This window comes from Lethenteron reissneri, chromosome 42, assembly GCF_015708825.2.
Source record: "Lethenteron reissneri isolate LAM-NWPU_2019-01 chromosome 42, ASM1570882v1, whole genome shotgun sequence".
NCBI lineage: Eukaryota > Metazoa > Chordata > Hyperoartia > Petromyzontiformes > Petromyzontidae > Lethenteron > Lethenteron reissneri.
The window spans coordinates 4,323,475-4,346,416 of NC_083820.1; the positions used below are offsets into that span (position 1 = coordinate 4,323,475).

Sequence of the window (22,942 nt, forward strand, 5' to 3'; positions counted from 1 at the left end):
ACATTATATGGCACCGTCACCACATGTCATCTAACAAGGTAGCTTTCCGCTGCCAACACATTTTGAGACTTTGACTTCAAAACAAAATGCCACGTTTAAATAAAAAATCAACAGCGACTTACCGCTATCGGCATTATATTTAAACTTGCTGCAAGACGGAAATTATTCATCCAGATCACGGCAGAAAGCTCATTTTACATTTAAACAAATTTTTACGGCTAAATAAATTGCTAGTGTGATTTAATAGCGTTCAAAGGCTAAAGCGTCTTGTTAAGATGCAGAAAGCAACACTCATTATGGGACTATGCTGGTCTAAAGGAGTGAGCGTGAGGAGTCCCCAGATTCAGAGCAATCATCAATCAGAGTAGCATTTAGAAGGTTCTTGACAGCGACTCATTTGAAGCTTTCATTACACACCAAAAAGGTGGAATTAGCTGGTGGCTGACGGCTGACGGATTGGGCGTGTACAAAATTACGCAATTTAAAGCGAGTGGTGGCTGCACTTTCATAATGAGAGAGTTTTTACAAATTCGGCCCCCGGTATTTCACAACGCTTCTGGGTAGGTGATGGCCTTGATAAAACAATTTTCAAGAAAAATACGACGTACTTTTGACCGTTTCCATTTTGTTTGCTTGCAATAAACAAAAATAAAAAGCTAATTTTGGAAGGCTACCAAAGGCATCCCTTTTCCTGTCGTTACGAGCGGAGGTGAGATAAGAGGCGAGAAGGATGCAGCAGAAGAGGAGAAGGGGGTCGCGACCTCAAATTCTCAGTGGGTGAAATTCGCAAAGCACAAGGCTTCAGCTTGTGGGTTACATTGTGCGGACAGCACCTTGGTTTATTGCCACCATAAACTGTGGGAGATGTAAACCCCATGAAAACCTCACCTCCCTTCCTCTTTGCTGCCTCGAATTTCTTCCACCCACACGCTCGCTGCTGTCTAACACCACCCCCCCCCCTGGGACCCTGCCCCCCCTCGCTCGCATCTCCGATTCACCTTCACGATAATCCTCTAGTATGCCCTTTGTGAGTGAGTCACAGCAGGCACAAAAAATATATATATTTTTTAACTGTCAGAGTCAAAAGGACAATTTCGTAATGTTATGCATTGTAATAAAAAATAGATTAAGCTCGCCAAAGCAAAAAAAAAATGTAAGTGGCCAAATTGTAATCTGCTGCACCGTTAATTTGAAGTCAGTCACAGGTCTCACCCTGCTCAATTGATCATCTAATGGAAGTGACCAACACAAGAGGAATATGCAATTTTACCCACTGTCTCAGGTTCACCGAAGGGTACGAGCACTGCCCCATGGTTGTTTTAATAGGAGTGACAATTTGCATTTTTACTTGATGGACTCAAAGTTTAGGATATTTTCTTTACTATGTAATGAACTCCAACAACACTTCCAAAATAATGAGCCTTCTGGTCCAATGTTATCCAGCAGTATTTTTTCAGCAGGCAAACCCAGAATAGCATTTTACTCTTAGGGTTTCATCAGCGGTCAGGCCCATTCCATAAATGGCGCTGGATGAGGCCTGATATCAAACGCAATAGCACCCCTTGAACACAGTTGGATTCATTCAGCACAAAACAGTAAGCTCGTCCAGACAAGAAAAACAAGTCAGTCTTTCAGTATATAGGCCTCCTGGACCTAATGAGTCGTCGTTATATCGTTTACACACACAGATGACAAGGTGGTGTGTGACCTCTGGGCACCGACATCACGTTTAGAAGCTTCAGAGCTTAAATCTCGTGGAGTGGGGGATGGGGTGTCGACAAAGCCCATCATCCTTTCAGGGCCAATAAAACGAGTACCGCTTTGCCGCACCAACAATGTCTCATGGAACAGCGACACAACACCGTAGAAATGTGGAATTTTCCACCAAAATGTCTCAGCACAGCGCAAGCATCGCGACGCGTGACGTACCGGGGCACTTCGCCTCAGCGCACGTCTTTGTCTCGGAGGAAAGGCCGTCGCACATCTTCCCGTCGTTGAACGGCCCGTGGCAGACGCGGATGCGCCTCCGCTCACCTCTGCCACAAGTCACGGGGCATTCGTTCCACTGACCCCAGGACATCCACTGGCCGTCCACTACCCAGGCACAGAGACACACCGGGGGGAGGGGGGGGGATGCCCAAGATAAGCCATCCAGACTCAAGACTTTACGGCGCAAGGGGCGTTTGTGGAGTAGCCGTCGACGGCTGGCACGACCGTGTGGCACCAGCGGTACACCTGGCACGTGAGGGCAGAGAGAAAACATATACACGTACACAAAGTACGCGCACACTGATGCAGTACGAGCTAAACTAGGGTCAGGCCTCGGTGTTCGCAAAAGTAAAATTCGCGAATGTAGCTGCTCTGTTTATATGGGGGGGGGGAGAGGGAGAGAAATGGGGTTATGTTCCCGTGGAGAAAATTAAAATTGCATAACATTAATCCTGTACCGTCCACACAAACCAAACATCCATATAACATAATTAAATTGTACAACAATATAGATAATAACACAAATAAGACAACAGAGTAGAATAAATAAAAACAAAACGCATCAATTCCACTGTCAATTTGAAAGTTGTATGTACCTCTGCGCGGTCACGGTCACATGAACGCGAACGACACGGGCACGTCCTCCTGCACGAGTGGACCGGCTCGATGCGTGTGGCAATGTGTGCGTTTGGGGAGCGGTGGTGCAGCGGTTAGCGCTACGCTGCGCTATGAACCTGGCGACCCGGGTTCAATTCCCGCTCACGGCCAACACCAGTGACGATTATCTGAACCGGTCCTGGGCCTCTCCTAGGTCGACTCAGCCTGAAATGAGTACCTGGTGCAGTGTGTAAACATCGCCACTGGGGAGACAAAGGCGGACGGGCGTGGTGCTGGCCACCCACCCCCTCGTGTACCGTTCCGGCCTTCATAGGTGCTCGCTAACAGCACTTGCCCCTACAGACTGTTAAGACTATACGGGGGATCTTTGTCTTTGTGTATTCGGCCGGATAGAGGGGGCTAAACGGGCGCGGGCTAGAGAAGAGACGGAGTGATGTGGTACAAGAGCCTCTTGTGGAGGAGGCTCGTGAAGGACGCTGCTGCTGCTACTGGGCAGTTGGAGGCAGTCGCCCTCCAGCAACAACGGAGGGTCGGGAGGAGCGACGCTCACAACAACGAGCGGAGCTCCGGGCGGCTAAAACACAGCAAGTTGGCTCAGGTGGCGCATCGACCAGTCATCTCAGTCGACCCGTGGCACCTGGGTCTGCCCCGTGACCTCCTGCCGGCAGGCGTTCGACACTTCACGTGGCCTCAACGTGCACCTAGCCTGGCACAAGCGCCGTGGTGACATCACCGCCACTTAGTGGTTGTTGTGTGCACATCAGCGCTGTGCGCGTGGTGTGGGCCCTCTGGGTGTGTGCACACACAGGGCCCACACAAATCCACCACGAAGGCGTGCTGACAAATTGCGAAACTCGTACTCGCTCACAGCAACACGCCCCAACAGTGCGTTAAGGCTATTGGGGGTGTATCTTCGTCTGTAATATAGAAGGATAAGAGGACTTTGGATGACCTGACAATGCATCATAAGAGAAATACTGTTTAAAAAGGCACATTTTTTAAAATCTGCTTATATGCAACACGGGTTTGTCATCATCTCTGTTTATTGCCGTAAGCTCGTGTTTATATTCCTATAGGGTGGGGGCAATCACTCTGCAGGGCGACCATGGAAATACAACACAAATGACCGTGTCATTTATTCATCCAATAAAAGGTCCATGTCTTCCATAGACTCAATTCCAGGAAGGTCCCACATCAGGACGTTTTACCAATCCCACCGTGGAGTGTTTTTGGCCTGATACACAACGCAAGAAGGAGAGTGAGAGAAATTTAACACGATAAATCATAAGCAATAAAGATGGATCCTTCGTGCAAAGTAAAAAGGGGGAGAGAGAGGGACATAAATTGACAGCAAGTGGAGGGCTGCTCTAGGTTATAAGAGCAGCGGAGGGGAAGGAATGGCCTCCCATTGCACGGCGATTGATGACGGGAGGTGGATGGAGGTGTTTTCTAGCTCAGAGAGAGAGAGAGCAGAAGCGATATTGCGGGGAGATGTGGGCAGAGGTAAATAGGAGGAGGGATGTAACGAATTTTTGATGAGAGTGGGAGAGATATTTTTTATTCGAGAGGTAGGTGAATGAAGGTGGTTGGACATTTTTTTTTTGTGGTTGATGCCTTGCAATTGCATTAGCATATTCATACTTAGGGTACACACGTTGTTTACATGCCATCAAACTCGATGGGATGTTACGCCCGTGCCGCTTACAAAAACCAAACACGTACCCCTGGCATGGATAAGCCTCAGAGGGAAATAAATGAGACTGAACGTAGCAATATAATATGTGACCCCACATAAACTGCCCTTTCCTAACCCTCCACTCACCCTTGTGCAATGATTCGGTTCAGAAGCTACCCTCCCCCATCCGACACACATTTCTCATACAGTTGCAATTATAATATTTCCATCTGTGTCATTGCTTGTTCGTAAAGGACAAAGAGTGAATAGATGGCAGCTCATGATCTTCCCTCCGGTCCTCTTAGCCATTTGTAACGAGGGCATTTTCACAATCCTGTCAAACATTTCACGTCCTTTTCCACATTTATCGGCAAACGGAATTCCACACAAGTGGCCCTATCATGAATCCACATCGTTCAAGCGTTGCTGGTCTAATGGCTCTTTGCATACTCACCATCGTCTTCACTTTCTCACGTTTTTGCACTGAACTCTTGCAAATTACGGACCTTTCCACGAATCAACAAGAGACCACAGATTGAGGAACGATATATCGGCGATGTTCCCTTTGTAGCAGAAAATGGACTTGCGGAAATAAAGAAGTGATTTTCCTGCAGTGCCTTGCTGTTGCTTACAATCCAATACATCACGATATTCAAAGCTTGGCGTCTACAAGCGCAACATGAAATTAATCAACATTTCCCTGCGTTTGGTAAGCTCATAGAGAGGGCCATATTGATTGCAGGTGTCAGCAGTGGTGTCTTAACTGAAAAATTGATGTTTGGCTTTTTTTATTATTGTACCCCTCCCCGCTGCATTGTAATGACTGACACGCTCCTGTGAGACCCACTGCGCTCTCTGTGCACATGCACAGCTTCAGCCCCCCGTCTCAGCGGAGCGCCACAATTGCTGCAATTCCATCAAATTACCAAGAAGCGAACATCAAGCGCTCGAAAATTGTAAAAGCCCTGCACTGACCCTGCTCTCATCATCACACAAATGTGAATGCACCCATTTCTTTGCTTCAACCCGCAACATAATTGCATCACCCCCCCCCCCACCCCTACAACCCTAGCTTGGCAAAAATGGGCAGTCATCCAAATAAGTTACTGCATACAGAATTTCAGGTGAAAGTATACTTTTTTGTTGTTGCAAATAAATGCTTGCCTTGATCTGCACCGAACATCACAGCGATGCCACTGACAGGTCAAAATCCCACCTACGCATCGTGCTTGTTACAAAAAAGATGCCTGCAAGCACGGTGATGGGATGTTATCTACCTCGCCTGGTATACAGGAGGTCGTGGGTTCAATCCCCACCATGACGCCTGTATATTTGGAGTTTGCGTGTTCTCCCCGTGGTCGTGTAGATTTGTCTCTGGGTCTTCCGGTTTTTCCCTTCATGTTTAGAAATATGCTTCAGAGTATTTGGCTGCTATAAATTTCCATATTCTAAGCCACTTCCTTGAGCTATAACGTGTGGTCAGGTTGCTTCTGAAACAAGAGCTATATAGCTCAGTGGGCCTTACACGGTAAATAACAAACATTGTTCAGGTTAATAGTTTAATTTATTTGTGTATGTATACTGTTTGGTTCTTTCGGTAAAGTCACGTAGGTATAAAATAAAATAAATCACGACGTTTCGAGCGCAACACAAGTGTCCGTCATCAGGTGGGATTTTATTTTATACCTACGTGACTTTACCAAAAGAGTATGCATTCCTGCAGTCACGAGAGTTTCAAATCAAGATTAATGTATGTATGTTGAACTTCTTTTGCACCACACAAAGCCGATCGCGCTAATCGGAGGTGCGAAGCATTAAACAATACAACAACAATAATAATCACGAGTGATATGTGACTTGTATGCTTGTATGAATTAATTTCTGTAAATACAATGGGCAAGGATAATTTCATTAAAAGTGTCTTAGAACTGGGTGGAGTAAAAGTACAATGGTTAGTATGCTGTGTGATGAACCCAGCGACCTAATTTCTGTTCCTGGTTCCGGCTGCCATCAGTGCGGTGAAATATGGTAAAATAATCATTATGAGCAACAGGGTGTGGGAATGTCTTCATACGACAGTGGATTGACAAAAGGCTGTACATCATGTTATTATTATTTTTATACATTATCAGAGTGAATAAAGTCACATGTAATCCTGTGAATGTTTTAAATATGCTAACAGGTAATAGCAATGTTTAAAACAATAGTATTCACCGTGTGATGTATTTTTTGTACGTATTTACAAATAAACCTGAAATTGGATTGGTATTCATTTCCTGGATTCTCAGTCTGGTTATATTTACAATTCCATTCATATGCATATGTGCACGAATATGTATGTATGTATGCATGAACGCATACATACAGGGGCAACAGAGTGGCTTATTAACAATATGCATCCCCTAGATATAAGTGTAAAATAAATATTGCTGTGCAGAGTAAAGAATCCGATATGAATACATGCATGTTTAAAGTAATTTACATTTTTAGACAAAATGTAATATTTCATTACAGATGTGAAAGAGTATTTCATTCCCTTTATGAATTAAATAACAAAAACATCGAAAATAGAAATTTGCATTGTGCCACTTTGTGACACTAAAAAACGCATTCAGGAAAAAAAGAATGGCTTTGTTGCTAATGGATATTAAACAATAACGGCACAGTGCGCATTTCTATTTGAGGCCCTGAGCCAGTAGTAGACATTACACATTCCCATGGTATTGGCCAATCTCTCTACAGGACCGTTCATAATATTATTAGGAGTGACCATATTAATACTGTGCATAGGGATAAGCGTGAATCCGTGTGTACTTTTTTTAACACCGTTCATTAACAACCACAACGACATACATTCATTTTAAGGACTTTAATAATAGAAATAAAAAAAAGATTTTCAGAGCAATACCACTTAATACATTTATGAAGCTTACTAAGAGACTTTTATTGAAATATAGGAAATAAAAGAGCCACCTGGTCACAAATGATAGCTCAACAAACTGGCTTATTACGGTGACATTTATAGCAGCTATATACTCTAATATGAGCCATAAATACAGTACACACTTTTTACAGAAAGGATATAGGCTTTATCGTGTCAAATGATCACCAGAGTCCTGTCTACATAACATTAAGCAACGTCCACATTGTCATGTGGCATCATAAAAGGCACCAGAAAGAGGCTGAAACATTAAAATGTCCAAGGTAACAAAAAACTCAACACGTTCGCCAATAACTGCCTTGAAAGGACAAATATATAACAGGTCAGGGGTCGGCAACCAAAATATCAAGAGCAGGCATTTTTTTTCCAATTCGGGAGAAATACCCCTAAATATTTGAAGAGTCGCAATGCATGTGAATATGAGATGGCGGTTCCTTAATAAATAACGTGTCGTATGCATTTTGGATTTCTTTCGCACCGTACGTAGCCAACCGGGCTAATCGGAGGTGCAGGATGTTTTGGGCAAAGGCCCTTCTCGGCACGGCGGTCCTTCTTTATTGTCCACATGAGGTCACGTGAACCAGGCCCTATACATTTTGCAATGCTCGGTGAAAATAAGCCTGATTCATGTATAAATAATGAGAAGAAATTAAGTGCAGAAATAACATCAGAAATGTCAATACTTTCTAGATGCAAAATATGCAACAGGCATTTATAGCAGCCATACTGCTAATTGAATTGGCTTCAAGCATCACAGGCCTACATTTGCGCACTTCCATCTAAACATGCTATGACTGAGCCAAAACGTCTACACCTGATAAATATATAAAAACAAAACATATCTTCTCTTTTATTTAAGTGGTCAGCAAACTCGATTTAGACTTCACAAAGGGTACACTGGAATAATGTTTTGTTGTCAAAAAATTCAAGAAGGTAGCAGTACAATATGAAGACTCACCGATTGTACGTAAAACACAAATCCTCATGCCGTTTTCATCTCATTGTTTTACCTGGGCTAGAATTATGCACAATGATGTTACGCATAAGCAGAACGTGTATATAATATGTGCCGGAACGCACAAATAGTAATTCAGCACTTGAGTACAATGTTCACTCGAATGTATAAAACAAATAATCATTGGGGGAATGTGGTGGGAGATTGCACGTACATTAAAAAGGTATTTACCGGGACAAACGCGGATGTAGCATTCTTGTTTTTCAGTCCATTGGCCCCTGCACTCCGCGCCTCCATAGATGGGGCCTTCGCACTCCCGTGATCGTTGCTGGGTCCCATTGGCACACGACACAGAGCAAGGAGTCCAATTTGACCACTTTGTCCACTTTCCATCCACTGCCAAACAGAAAACAAACAGGAAGTTTGATGTGATAAAGAGGTCATTGTAATTACTGCAGCTGATGCCACCACAACTCACCATCATGCCCGTCATTCAGCCTGATCATGCAACTGTTGTACAGTCAACACACAACTTCCAAAGTCTGCATTTACATTGTGCCTCCTTCTGGGCTTCAGCCTTCCGCTGAGATGCCCAACCTATGGGTGCTCACTCAATACCTGTCTCAGCAACATATTCTCCTTCACCATGGCTACTTACCCCAAACTATGGCAAAGTCTCCTTCCCGATGATGTCTGCAATGCTTTCTTGAAACATCTATTGTTGTATTGCTCTCAGAGGGATATGGGTCTTCATGAAGCCGACCCACCCCTAACCCCTACTATTCCCGCCCACCAACTATTCATCCAGGGTTAATAAAATAAGGGGCATTTCCTTAACAAGCAACAGCAGTTGTCCTATGGCAACAAACGAATTACTGCCATAGAGATGTGAAACTTTTCTTGCTGGCTCAGCATCGTTGCACCTGCATTAGGGCATGCACAGGCATTTTAGAGAGTTACACCCGGAATTTACTGGATAAATATTCACACGAACGCTCGCTCGGTGTTCTCATTAGCTACACCTGCTGCGGGGAATGTGAACATCCCCTTGTTGGATAAGGAGATTCCACCGTGGGCTTGTAATCTTGCTTTGCCAGTGGGAGACCAAAAAAATGTGTAACCATGTCATTGTGCAAGTGCAAATTTAGAAAAAAACTGCTCCAGGTTTATTTCGTGATACATTTCAAGATCCCAAGACTTTTTATGTTTCAGGCTTTGCTGACAAAAGCGGTTTACACAGCCAAATAAAAGCACCAATATATATATGAACATTACGCCTTACGAAAACAAATGCATAAAAAATTGCCCATTATACAGTATTAGAAAGACACTGGAGCTATGCACTTTAAAATCTAGATTGAAGACTAATTTCTTTAGAACTGCTTTTTGTGTTTAGTTTGTTGTCCTTCCCCACACCTCAAATTAGCACGGTTGGTTATGTATGGTGCGAAAGAAGTTGAACATATATACAGTGTACAAACATGGTCGGTTCAATAAAAAAAAAACTGTGATCCTGTATGGTTATGAATGTTTGCAATGACAAAACAACATTATAAAACACAAAAAGGTGACTTGTATTAAAGCATATCTCTAGTGATAATCAGAATGCAGTGAATTGCAATGCAATACTTGTGCAAATAAAAAAAAGAAAATTACTGCAACAATCTCAGCGAAGTTAGCATTTAAGTGAAAACTATTTGCGAGATCCTCTTCAGAAATTTGGGAACGATTTGGCAACCTGTCAATGGGCCAAGGCAGTTTGTCCCTCGCCGCTGTTATTTATTAAGCTGCCGTGTGTTTACATAATTCAAGCGAACTTACATTTCGCTGATCCTTGTCTCTCACATTTACCACCAATACACGCATGGAATTCCCTCTCTGCAGCGATCAACTGCCAACTCCATCCCGCTGTTCAAGTCCAAGCCCATGACCTTCCCTTTCTCCTCTGCCTATGACTGACTGCCTCCCCCCATCCAATGCATTCTTTGCTGTCCTCATTGCATTGGAGCCCTCGCCTGCTCCCTTGACTGACATCCTCCCAGCCCCCTTCCCCCACCTTTTCATCTGCCTCTTGCTACAAACGACGCCCCCCACCCCCATACTCCCGTATAGCATCTTCTGTCACATTTATCCACCCTTATATTGCTAATGCCTACGCGGCTTGCATCGCATTCATTGTTGGGGAATGACTCGGCTGACAATCTTTCCAACCCTCTAACAATGCAATGAAGCATCAATTCACGTCGCAATACATCAAATTGTGTGTGTGTGCGTAAAAGCGTCGATTATTTCCGATTTAAACTATTTTGGAGGAGGCCCGCCTGCCAGCAGTAGCAGGAGCAAATCATTTGCAAGGCTCCACCATTACCCCTTTGTTTACCTTTCACAGTGCATGCAATTGAATCACTGGATATGCCATATGAACAGCAACGGCAAAAAGGAATCACTCCTTGAGTAGAATCTTGACAACTCAACGAATCTCGGAGCAGATAATCGTTATGTGTCAACAATCCTCCACATGAACTCGCCCAATTGTGCGCGTGCTGCTGACCAAACACGTTTTGTCAGCCTGCCAAATTATTCATTTGTCCCCAACCTCATAAGCATGCAAGGGTGCACGCGTGCGCCCACGCTCGCGTGCATTTTTGTGCTTATTTATGTGTAGATGTATGGTGCGCCGCAGGGAACGATGGCGCAGTGGTTGGTGTGCTCCGCTACAAACCCACATTACCTGGGTGAGTCCCAGCCAAGGTTGGATCCCCCCCCCACCCGTGCTCTAGGTCAACTCAGCCTTAAATCGGTACCTGGTGCAATGCCAGCCTTAATAGGTGCTTGTTAACAGAACTCTTCCAAACAATCTATGCATGTACGTATGTTGAAGTTATTTTGCACCGCACACAGCCAACTGCGCTAATCGGAGTTGTACAGGGTGAGGGGGGGTTGTCTTTCTCTTTGTGTGTGTGTGCAGGTTTGCTGAGTATTTCTGTGAGGTCTTGGGTGAAGGAAAACTCTTTAGCTCAAACACCAGCAAGATTGACCTTGATGGGACTGCAATGCTTCAAATATTGGAGGAATCAGCTGGTCTCTGTGACTGGCTGGCTGAGCAAGTGTGAAGGGTGATCATAGAGCATGAGACCAGGTACAGCGGCGGGCAGAGGATGACCTTTCAAGTGAACTGATGAGGGAGGGTGGCAATTTATGTGCAGACTGCCCAATGTGACAAAAGTACAACCATCTGATACACAGGATGGGTTCCACATAATTGGAAGGATGCCTTGGTCGTCCCCATTTTTAAACAGGGGAGCCAACACTGATTACAACAACTACCATGGCATCTCCCTCCTCAGTGTGCTGTATTTTTCAACATCTTTCCAGGTGTGCTGAGAAGAGGCTTGCAGAGCCCCGATTTGATTTCAGACTGGCCCGGTCCTTCACGAACATAATGTTCTCCGTCTGTCTGCTGCAGCAGAGTTTTAGGGAATTTCAACAGAACATACGATCGTATTATAAAGCATATACATATGTGCTTTATGATACGATCAATAGGCCAGGGCTCTGGGTTATTTTTCGTCCTTTTGGAGTCCCTGACCCTCTGCCCAGAATCATTAAGGACCTTCATAATGGTGAGCAGGACGGGGTTAAGCTGCATTGCCAGGAGTCGGAGCCATTATCTGTTCACTTTAGAGTGTGACAGAGGTGTCCTCTGATCTGTGTTTATAATGTTGTTAGTATCTTTATGGATGGATATCCATTGTTTAAATATTATAAAGTACGTTTTATGGGTGAAACGGGGTAACTTTCGATGCTATCGGAAGTAATTAAGCATTTAAAATGTATTCTCTATACTCGCTTAATGACCAAAGACATCACTTAACGACCGTTTTCGTGGAACCAATTGCCATCGTTAAGAGGGGTTCTGCTGTACAGTGCATTTTCGGCGAAGATTAAACTTTCGATAGAGTGGCTACGGAGGGGAAGGGTTGCAGCCTACTATTGTGTATCTCTGGTGTAAATGAACACCCTTCGTGCATCTTCTTGGTTCTTTCGGTAAAGTCACGTAGAAGGGAAGTAATAAAATAATAAAAATAAAACATAATAAAATCAAATAATTCTCACGACGTTTCACCTGAAGACGGCTGCTTGCGTTGTGGCCAAAACGTCGTGAGAATTATTTGATTTTATTATGTTTTATTATTATTATTTTATTATTTCCCTTCTACGTGACTTTACCGAAAGAACCAAGAAGATGAATCCCTGCAGTCACGAAAGCTTTAAATCGAAACCCTTCGTGCATTCAATTTGAATGGAAAAGCTCCTTCATCCCCCCCATGCCTCTTACCAACAACCCTTTCGGCTAAGTTTATGTGGATGGCCTACAGAGCTTTCTCCGTGAAATATAATGAACGGTGGCTGTATTGAACATTTCCCGTTATTTTTGTTTTAATTGAATGTCTTTCTTTCTTCTGCATGTGCATTATTTTAAATTCAGTCAATTAACAGTCGCAGAAGCATCAAATATAACCCAACACATCCCCGCATTCACATCATAATTGGAATACATCACAAAACATATTGTTCCTTTAAAAAAAATTGAACATTATATTCACAATGCATGCACTATATACCATCATCATTACTAACACTGCCTGAAAAACTGAACAAAAATACATGAAGCCAATCATTTGGCCAATAGATATTTCAAACAAAGGGACATCGCATGGAAGGTCATTGCTATAAATATTATGCATTTTCCTACTTTGTTATATGTAAAAAAAGGCAGCATTCATGAATGTAATGGTGGTACTAGAGTCGTAGTGGGAAGCGGAAGTGCAGCGGTTAGCATGCTACACTACGAACCTGATGACCCGAGTTTGATTCCCGCTCATGGCCAACAAGAGTGGTGATTATCTAAACTGGTCCCTGGACCTCCGCTAGGTCAACTCAGCCTCAAATGAGTACCTGGTGCAGTGTGTAAACATCACCACTCGGGAGACAAAGGCGGCCGGGGGTGGTGCTGGCCACTCACCCCCTCATGTGCTGTGCGGGCCTTCATAGGTGCTCGCTAACAACAGCACTTGCCCGAACAGTCTGTTAAGGTCATACAGGTGATTTTTGTCTGTAGTACTGGATTGCATTTCATCCAATTTATAATTCTGCACAACTGGCAATATACTTTCTCATATATTAGTTATCAAAATACACAGCCAAAGACACGCTCAATGCTATTACACTAAACGAGGCTGTGGAAGACATTTTGAATACCACGGAGATTAAAATAACAAAATGGTGGTTCATTGAGAATTGGAATGGAAAAGAGACCGCAGGTGAGATCAAACAAGGGGTCTCATGGTGGTTATAACGAGTGATCTGATAGAGGTCACATTGGGAGGGCACATGGGAGGGGTGTGGGGCTGATTGTGGTGTTTTCTGAAGATCACATTGAATCTAGAGGTCAGATTGTGAAATCTTAAGGAGGCCACATGGAGGGGTGTGAAGGCTGATAATGGGGTCCTCTGAAGATCAGATTGAAGAGTGTGGAGGTCAGATGTGTGGTCCGGTGGTATGAAGGGCTTTATGGAGGTCAGATAGAAGAGCCTGGAAGTCCGATTGAAGGTTCTGCAAGCTAATGACAGTATTTTCTGGGAGGTTATATGGAAGGGGCTGGGGTCTGATGGATAGATCGATAGATCTGCATTCTGATGGTGGGGGTCTAAAGAAGGTGAGATAGAGAGGTCTGGAGGTCACATAAAGTCAGATTGTGGGGTCCTATGAAATGTATTGCAGTGATATGTAGAGAGGACATATTGGAGATGTACGAAGGTCAAATGGAAGGGTGTGGAGGTCGGATGCAAGTGTCTTTTAGAGGTCTGATGGAGAGTTCTGGAAGTCCCAATGGAGAAATCTGTAGTGAAGGAGTCATAATGATCTGGAGGAGGTCAAATCCAGAGTAATACAGAGGCCCAATTGAAGGTTTACATGTTCAATGGGTAATCAGGAAGTCGACTGAGGATGATTTGGATTGAAGTGGTGGACACAGAAAGAAGTAGATAAGGCAGAGAGATGCATGGTAGAGATAATACAGGGACGATGGAGATGTCAGATGGAGATTTCATGGGGGAGGCCTAACCACCACCAGTGGGCCACGTGCTTCAGCAACATCCTCACTCCACCTCTGGAAGGGCCCCCTCATCAACATCAAGATAACTTGTGCAGCAGTGCGGCTTTGAGGGAGGGGGAGGAATCATAGCCGTTGAGATACACACGGAGGTACCTGGACAGAGGGCAATGCTGCACACTTTGCTCTGGTTTTTGGGCCCATCGCAGTGGTTGCCGCCATACTGCGGTTCGTTGCAGGTGCGCTCGCGCGTGCGCAGCCCGCGGCCACACGTCAAGGAGCAGAGGCTCCAGGGGGTCCACTCCTCCCACGTGCCATGAACTGTGGGGCACACAGGGCACAGCAGCAGCAGCAGCAGCAGCAGGAGGATGTCTCTCGACTGCAACATCCAACATTGTCACGCACTCACTTAACCCTTTCCCCATTCTGAGACGACTGCAAATTGCAGCATGCGGTGAATCTTGGAATGCGTAAGTGGCTCAGCGTTATATATTTTTTAGAGAGGCATAACGCCATTGTTTTTAAATACATTGTAATCACCGCAGAGAACTGTAGCGACACGACCGTATTCTATGATAGATGGCGCCAAACTGTGACACACACCCCCCCGCATGGCCTTGTGGATAAAGTTATTATCTTTTATTGATTTCTTCCGATTCCACTCTGATGATGTACATGTGCATGTATGTCATCGGAATGGAATAGGAAGGAAAACTGATGACGTACACGTACATACACGGAATGGCAAAGGGTTACTGTAGAATTTACACTTCTGGTTCATGGCGCACAACGTAGCGGAGCGCCTCACCAATGCTCGTTGGAGTATGGAGACAATTTGAATTGAAGGGCAAATAGCAATCGTTGATTAAACTGACTGACGTTAATAAACGATGCCAGGTATTTTTTGCTTGGCCAAGTCAAACTAGAAGAAGTCCAAGGTCAGATTCAGTGGTGCTGTGAATGGCTAGGAATCAAGTCATTGGAATCATAGCACAAACAAACACACTGACCATCACAGCACTATTCCCTCGTTAAGTGTTAATAGTGGCTGGGAAATATGAGCGCTTAGGCACCGCAAACATGCACACGATCCACTGTTCCAGTTGTGGCGTTTTATAGTCACAATATCAGCACTCCTCTACTTACGAACACCCGACTTACTAACTTTCAGAGATACGAACACACCTGTCCATATGTTCAGTTGCCTGTTTGTACAGAGAGTCGTAAGTTCCACCACCGCGCAAAAGATGGCGGTGGTGGCATCTCCATCTGCAGACTGTGAGGAATCAGTGGCATGTACATCTACAGGAGATTATACAACTTTTAAAGCCATTCCCCGTGTTTAGTGTACAACATGTTTGGAATCGACAGGAGTAAAGGTGGACTTACGAAGAAATCGACTTATGAACAGACTTTTGGAACCAAACTCGTTCGTAAGTAGAGGAGGCTCTGTATACAAATGTTCACTGTGTATAGGTGGGTAAGTGAGAATACACACAGGCGAGGGAGTTGAATGTTATCCAACTGCAGATGCACATATCCTGTAAACAGCCTCCCGGTTTAAATTGATTAAACTCCACTTTGATTAGCATAATGAAACATCCTGGGTATTGCAGACTGCCCAAGTCAGATGTTGCCAATAAAGCCAACTGATTGATCAATGGGCTCCCACATAATTCACATTAAGTCCATTGATCACACTTGACAGATGCACTTGGAAAAACCAACGATGGCTTATTTTGCTAATCATGGTGGTATTTGGGATGTCCCCCAATATAGCACCGAATGTGACAAATGCAGTGTTATAATTGGTTGGGTAAAGGACGGCGGGTGCCTGTAACCCAGGGCTGTACAGGAAGGCGTTGGTGGATCACCCAGAAGTGTGAGCAGCCAAGAATTACTGGGCTGCACGGTGGCTAGGAGATGGCAGTGCACTAAGTGGGGTTGTAAATCCATATGTGCAGACCTTTAAGTATTATCTTTTTGTTTAAGTAGAATTTCTCCAGATACTCAATTTGCTGTACAGCCATCTCTTGGCCACATCACGGCCCAATAAGGTTTGGGAGTTTCATAACTTTACATCATCCGCCAACCCTTGCCCTCCCAACTGCTGGATTCGATGCAGGCACCTCCATGTTTGGTCGATGAGGCTACCGTGGGAATGTGGAAGGGGCTCAGGGTCAAAGGTAAAGCTCCTACCCTGAAATTACTTGCTAAAGACACTGCTGTTAGAAGGGCCTTCACTAGACTAAACTAACTAAATTAAACTTTTTTATTTTACCAGGTAAGGCCCACTGAGCTATATACCCATTTTTTTATAAGCGACCTGGCTACAAATGATCACTCAACGAAGTGGCTTATCATGTGGAATTTTATAGCAGCCAAATTATCTAAAGGCATATTTCTAAATATGGAGGGATTAACGGGAGGACCCAGAAAAAAATCCACACGACCATAGGGAGAACATGCAAACCTCAAATATACAGGCGTGAGGGTCGGGATCGAACCTACGACCTCCTGCATACCAGGCGAGGTAGTTAACATCTTGCCACCGCGGCACCAGAGGAATCTCTAGAAAGACTCTCTGAAGGCCATTCGGCCTCCTCTTCCATGCTGGCTAGATATCTTAGAAGAGGTGGGGATACCCACAATTTACACGCACGCACGCACGCAAGCAGCTGAGCGACTAACTTCAGTGTACGTATTTGTACTGCCGAGTGGACAGATGCGAGAGAATAAAATAATAAAAATAAAACATAATAAAATAATTCTCACGACGTTTCGGCCACAACGCAAGCAGCCGTCCTCAAGTGAAGAACAGGTCTGTCGAGAAGACAGAGTCTGAAAAGTCGTGAGAATTATTATGTTTTATTTTTATTATTTTATAATTTCCATTCTACGTGACTTTACCGAAAGAACCAAGAAGATGAATCCCTGCAGTCACGAAAGCTTTAAATCGAAAAGATGCGAGAGAATTTCAGAAACTCGCGCCATTGTTTCAGCTGTCGTGCCAGGAGAGTGAACTGGGTGACCTCTGGCTTGCAAGTATCGTGGAGATCAGTACAGCCGCAATATTTGTTTGAGCAGGGAGACACATCTTCTACTTTAAATAGATCAAATTAACCATTAAACTAGCAATGGGGAAATAGGATGGATATGTTACGGCTGGAGGTAGTTAGGTATAGCGGGTGTATACCTAACTAGGTACGTGCAAGGGATCCGAGTGATCATTTTATGAAAGGGACATTTGATGGAGGCTTTAGACGAATGACCTCCAGCTTGGAGATGAGCACAATAGGCTGCTAAGAAACCCGTTCAAGCCAAGCAGATAGCAAATTTGCCGTGCTGACCCATTGTTACGCAAGTTATATAACTCGCATTTTGCCTTTCGTTTAAGCTCGACAAAACAACACTACTGTGTTTTTTCTTCTCAAATTTCTCGAAATATCAAAAGATAAAACACGTATCTAGAAATGTAAAGTTAAACAAAAAATTTCGTCTGAGGTTCTATACGTTTTCTTTAAATAATTATCAGCGCTAAGAGTGTAATAATTAACACCATCTTGTGATTCAATGAGTTGTCATAATTCAGGGGTGTTGATTCCGTTAAGAATCAATTTGGTTGTTTTGCATTCCGGTGAATGTTGTGCCCATAGCGGTTGCAGAAGTCACGTATACCAATTACATACAGGATACAAAAATCAAATATAACATATCCTCACATCGTACAATTCGCTGTGTTCATCATGAATGTAAGAATCAAATTCAATCGATAAATCGAAGCACCGTCGCATGTCTAAGCAATATGATTGTGAATAATCGCTGCCTTTCACACGTGCATTTAGGTTTATATAAAAAAGTCAACGCTCATTTTAATGCTGTGCTGTACCTATTGCAGATGATGGTACTAAGCCCATGGTATACAGTCTACATTTCTATACCAGGCACCAGTACCACAACGTATGACAAAAACGGGCATTTATTTCATACCAGAGAGAGAATGGGCTGAGCTGACCATTCACTAGGAATTGAACAAAAACGTTCAGATTAGGAGTTGGGCAATGGGTCACACCACCACCTGGATATAATATCCGCATTAAATTTACGTATGACGTATTTTATGAGGCATTCGCGCTCGCTTGGGTTTATTATTTTAATCATTTTTCTTACAATGTTACAGTGCATGATGTAACGTCATCCTTGCAGGCGGAGCCTTAAATTAAAACATTTTCATTTCATTTCACAGTTTCAATTTCGTGCAAAAAAATGTAATTTCAAACGATCGATAAATCACTTTAGCTCACCTTGCACACATTTAAAGTCCCCCTACCCCCCTCCATCTACTCAAATTGGTTTAGGGTATGTATAACACGTACTGAACTACCCAAATGAGCCAAGGACAATCAAGAAGAACATGTGAACAGCGACTGCAGTATTTCACCCACAATTACCCAAATTTAATTTTGGAACGTTGAATATATCCAGAGCTCTAAATTGATTAAAGTGAGCGCCAAAGAAAAGTCAGTACATTAAATAGTAAACTCAACACCCGGGAAGTGTGGGTTTATGGAGTACAACGCTTGCAAGGGCATTTTCTCTTCTTGCAAGGAAAAAAGCCAACGCCTCATTGTGTTTTATGATGACACCGGGAGGCTGGCAGTCGAAAAGAACCGGGGCTAGAACACATTTTATTCAGCGTCAACAAAAACGTAACGGTGGTCATCCTTTGGAGGGACTGACCATGTCATGAAAATGTGGAGTTCCACCGCTGGCTGATGGCCACCAATGGTGATCGGTGCCGCTCCACTGCTGGATTGAGCAGGGAGATAATCTGCCTTCAACTGATCTCATTTTCACAGTGGTCATCCACTTGGGTGTGTTATCGCCTCTGGCGAAATAATAAAGTAATACATTTTTAAATCATCTGCTGGATGAAAGTCTCTCCATGCTGTGGAGATTCTTTGACCAAACATCACCTCGCTGGTTAGTCCGGGTTGGTGAAGGGAAGGGGGTCACAGGACCGGATCAGATGCTCGATCCTCCAATCTTAGCAATGGACAGGAATAAAACTCGGGCTGCCAGGTACAGTGTTGTGAACTACGATTTAAAGCTTTCGTGACTGCAGGGATTCATCTTCTTGGTTCTTTCGGTAAAGTCACGTAGAATGGAAATAATAAAATAATAGAAATAAAACATAATAAAATAATTTATAAAATAATTAGTTCTTTCGGTAAAGGCACGTAGAATGGAAATAATAAAATAATAGAAATAAAACATAATAAAATAATTTATAAAATAATTATAAAAATGATTTTATAATGTTTTATTTTTATTATTTTATTATTTCCATTCTACGTGACTTTACCGAAAGAACCAAGATGATGTTGTGAACTATCCACTGCACCAGCGTTTCAGCCCCTGAAGTTAAGAGTTATGATTATTCTATGTTACATTACGGGCCATGCAACGTGGGGTATCAGGCACATATTTTTTGTTCGGCAATGTATTCATTGGCCACACTTGCATTCCCTGGTGTAATGTTCAATGCACTGGACTCACAGTCCAGAGGTCGCCAACTCATACTTCCAGCACTGCAGTTGAAACAGTCGGCAAGTTTATTAAGTCCCCCCCACCCCCACCTCGCCCCCATTCTGTCCACCCAGCAGTAGAAATTACTTTTACCACGTAATAAACGTTTTTGGGTTAGATCGCGTTATTTATAAATGTGTCGTAACCCTCCACCACCCGACACGGCCAATCAGAAAAAAAGTGTCACGTTGACAATTTGCAATTTGCGCGATGATGCTGGATGTAATTGCCAGCGAAACGTCGTACTTAAAATGGTAAATGTTGTGGATTCACTCTTCAACACACCGGTGGGCTAAAGTAGTGAACTATTTTGTCTTTTGATTGGCCGTGTCGGGTGGTGGAGGGTTACGACACATTTATAAATAACGCGATCTAACCCAAAAACTTTATTATGAATAATATTGGTCGCGAAAGCATACGTGTTAAACTACTTTTACCAGAGTTAGGTCGATGTCTGGCCATCGTGGAAGAGTAGGCCAAATACCCACTCAGAGGCTTACTCTAGAGCCCACCCTTTCCTATGGCGGAGGCCCTTGTTAGAGCAGTGGCTAGAGCAGTGCCGGATTATCCTCGTAGCAAAAGTATCTACGGGCCTCGCACTTTCAAGGGCCCCGCGCTAAATGCTTTCAAGCTATCAATTCCGGTTCAGTGATTCTGCACTTGCTCTATTATTATAGTACTATACTGCCTTCAACTCTTATGAACGACTGGGTATTTAAGGTTAGCGATTTGTCGTATTATTTGTCTGTATAGCAAATGAAAAAAGACAAATACTTTACTATGCAAGCAAAATATTTGTGTTTTCATATTTCGTGTGTTTTTTATTTAGGGACCCTTTGTAACATATGCTACAGGCCCCGCACTAGCTTAATCTGGCACTGCGCTAGAGCGAGCAATTGCAAGGCTTCCCCTGTACCTTTAACGCCCGACTTGTATGCCACAGAACATCGCAGGCGTTGGTGATTACCTGTGGAGTGTTCCATTTCTACTGGACCTTTGCCTTCTCTCCCACGATGTGACTATGAATGCCTATGATTGTCGCATGCGCTCTGGATGGCGGATGAGCGTTTGACATTTCGGTTCTGCGGAGCATAATGACCCAAGTATCTGGAGCACCAACACAACATTGGCGCGCACATGTCAATGATAGGGCTTGCTTGAACAGCCCACTAACGTCTCAGATCGGGTTGGATAATTTGAAGAGCAAAGCGCATCGCAATGTCGACACAATAAATATACGGCGTGGTGCAATGGTAACACTTGTGTCAGGGAGTAAGAAGGACCCGTATTCGATTCCTGACTCGGGCGCCTTTCTGCGGTGAATTTGCATGTTCTCCCCGTGTTATGAATCGGTTTACTCCAGGTTCTCCAGTTTTCTCCTACAGCTAAACATCAAGTAACATTGATTCGTAAATAATTTTGGACAAACTTTTCCAATGCTTAAGAATTTACCTGCAAATTAGTCAATTGGGATTGCACACAGAGCCACATCGCCGCCCCCCTCCCCTTCTGAAAACATTTGGCAGATCCTCCTGCCTAAGAGTCTTGAGACTCAGGTGAGGCTTTCCTGGGTAAACACGTTGTTGCAACAACAATTAAATAAGCCAACACCTCACGAGTCCTCCGCCGATAACGGCGTGACACACCATGCCGCTGGTCTCGCCATGCACGAGCAGCGTCGCCATTTTACAGCTGAGGAGGCCAAATGGCTCCTCAGCTCGGGGAAGGAGGTGCATGAGATGGGAGAGGATACGAAGTGGGCTCGAGCCAAAGGGCTCGTGGTTCACGTTAACCCTTTCCCGCTCCGAGATGTCTGCAAGTTGCGGGGTGGGCGTCCCGTTGGGAATGCGCAAGCGTCTCAGCTTTCATTTTTTTTTGAGAGGTGGAGCGCCGGTGTTTTTAAAGACATTGTACTCACCGCAGAGAACTCTAGCGACACGACTGCACTCTATAACAGCTGGCGCCAAACTGTGCCACACGCCCTCCCGCGTGGCCTTGTGAGAGTCTCGGTACCGATAAAGTTATTTTATTTTAGTTTTTCTTCCGATTCCGAGTCACCGTAACGGGATGATGTACGTGTACGTCATCGGAATGGGAAAGGGTGAATACAGCGAGAAGTTCCAGGTTTGAGTCCCTGCCTCAGACGAAGACGTGTTTCGTTCACCTTCTATCTCAGCCACGGAGTTTCGCACCAACGAGCAGCACAAACAACTGCTTATTGTTACAGTGAAAAGTATGTGTTGATAACAACACATAATTTATCACGATTGAAATTAAGTCATTCTCCTACTCAAAGCCAAGTCTGGAAGTGGGGTGGCGATGATGGCATAACCCATTTCCCCATTTACCTCAACATTTCTCTCCACGACCGATGCTGATAAGCATTCCGAGGTGGTTTAATGTCATTGGAATGTCATTATTTGTACAAAGTAGTTTACCGTCAATGCCCCATTTAGTTATATGCTGCCAGCCATGCCAATATAGTTAATAGTGCGTTTGCGTGATGCTTAATGAAACAATCGCATTAGGAATTCTGGGCGTGTGTTTTTTTTTCTTTCTGGATATGAAACGTACAAAGTGGTTGAGCATCATTGGGTTATACGAGGCTAAACACGCAAAGTGATTTAGTGGCATTCGTTGAGATGCATGGGACTACGGCGTATGGACAGCGAGAGCACTGTACACCATTGTCTCGGTGCAGCGCAGAGCCGGACGATCAGTTCTGAGCGGGTTTTCGCAGCAATGCCCTTCAAGATGACTCAATGTAAGAAAAATTATGGATTTACTCTCCAACACACCGGTGTGCTGTACTACTAAGGAATTGGCATGCTGTGTTAACGTGACAAACCTTACTAATTGGCTGTGTCGGTCTAACCCAAAAAAAACTCTATTATGAAGAAAAATAATGTTATTTTCGTTGGGTTAACTAAGTTTCGGCGTGTGAAAAATAACCAATACATAGCATTGTATGGATTAAAAACAAATGCGAGGCCTTTAGCAGCAATCCATTTCATTGAACTAAACATAGTGGAGATGCTTTACCGCCGGTGTGGTTACACG

The 22,942-nt window shown here is 44.0% G+C and overlaps 1 protein-coding gene across 1 annotated transcript in view; it reads right to left on the bottom strand.

Moving 5' to 3' along the window:
- The window catches only part of LOC133353066 (adhesion G protein-coupled receptor B3-like), a 176,243-nt gene that overhangs the window by 93,973 nt on the left and 59,328 nt on the right, over positions 1–22,942 (bottom strand). The window contains 3 exon segments of the mRNA XM_061569166.1: positions 1,930–2,094; positions 8,410–8,574; positions 14,450–14,614. Coding sequence (XP_061425150.1) covers positions 1,930–2,094; positions 8,410–8,574; positions 14,450–14,614 — 495 coding nt within the window.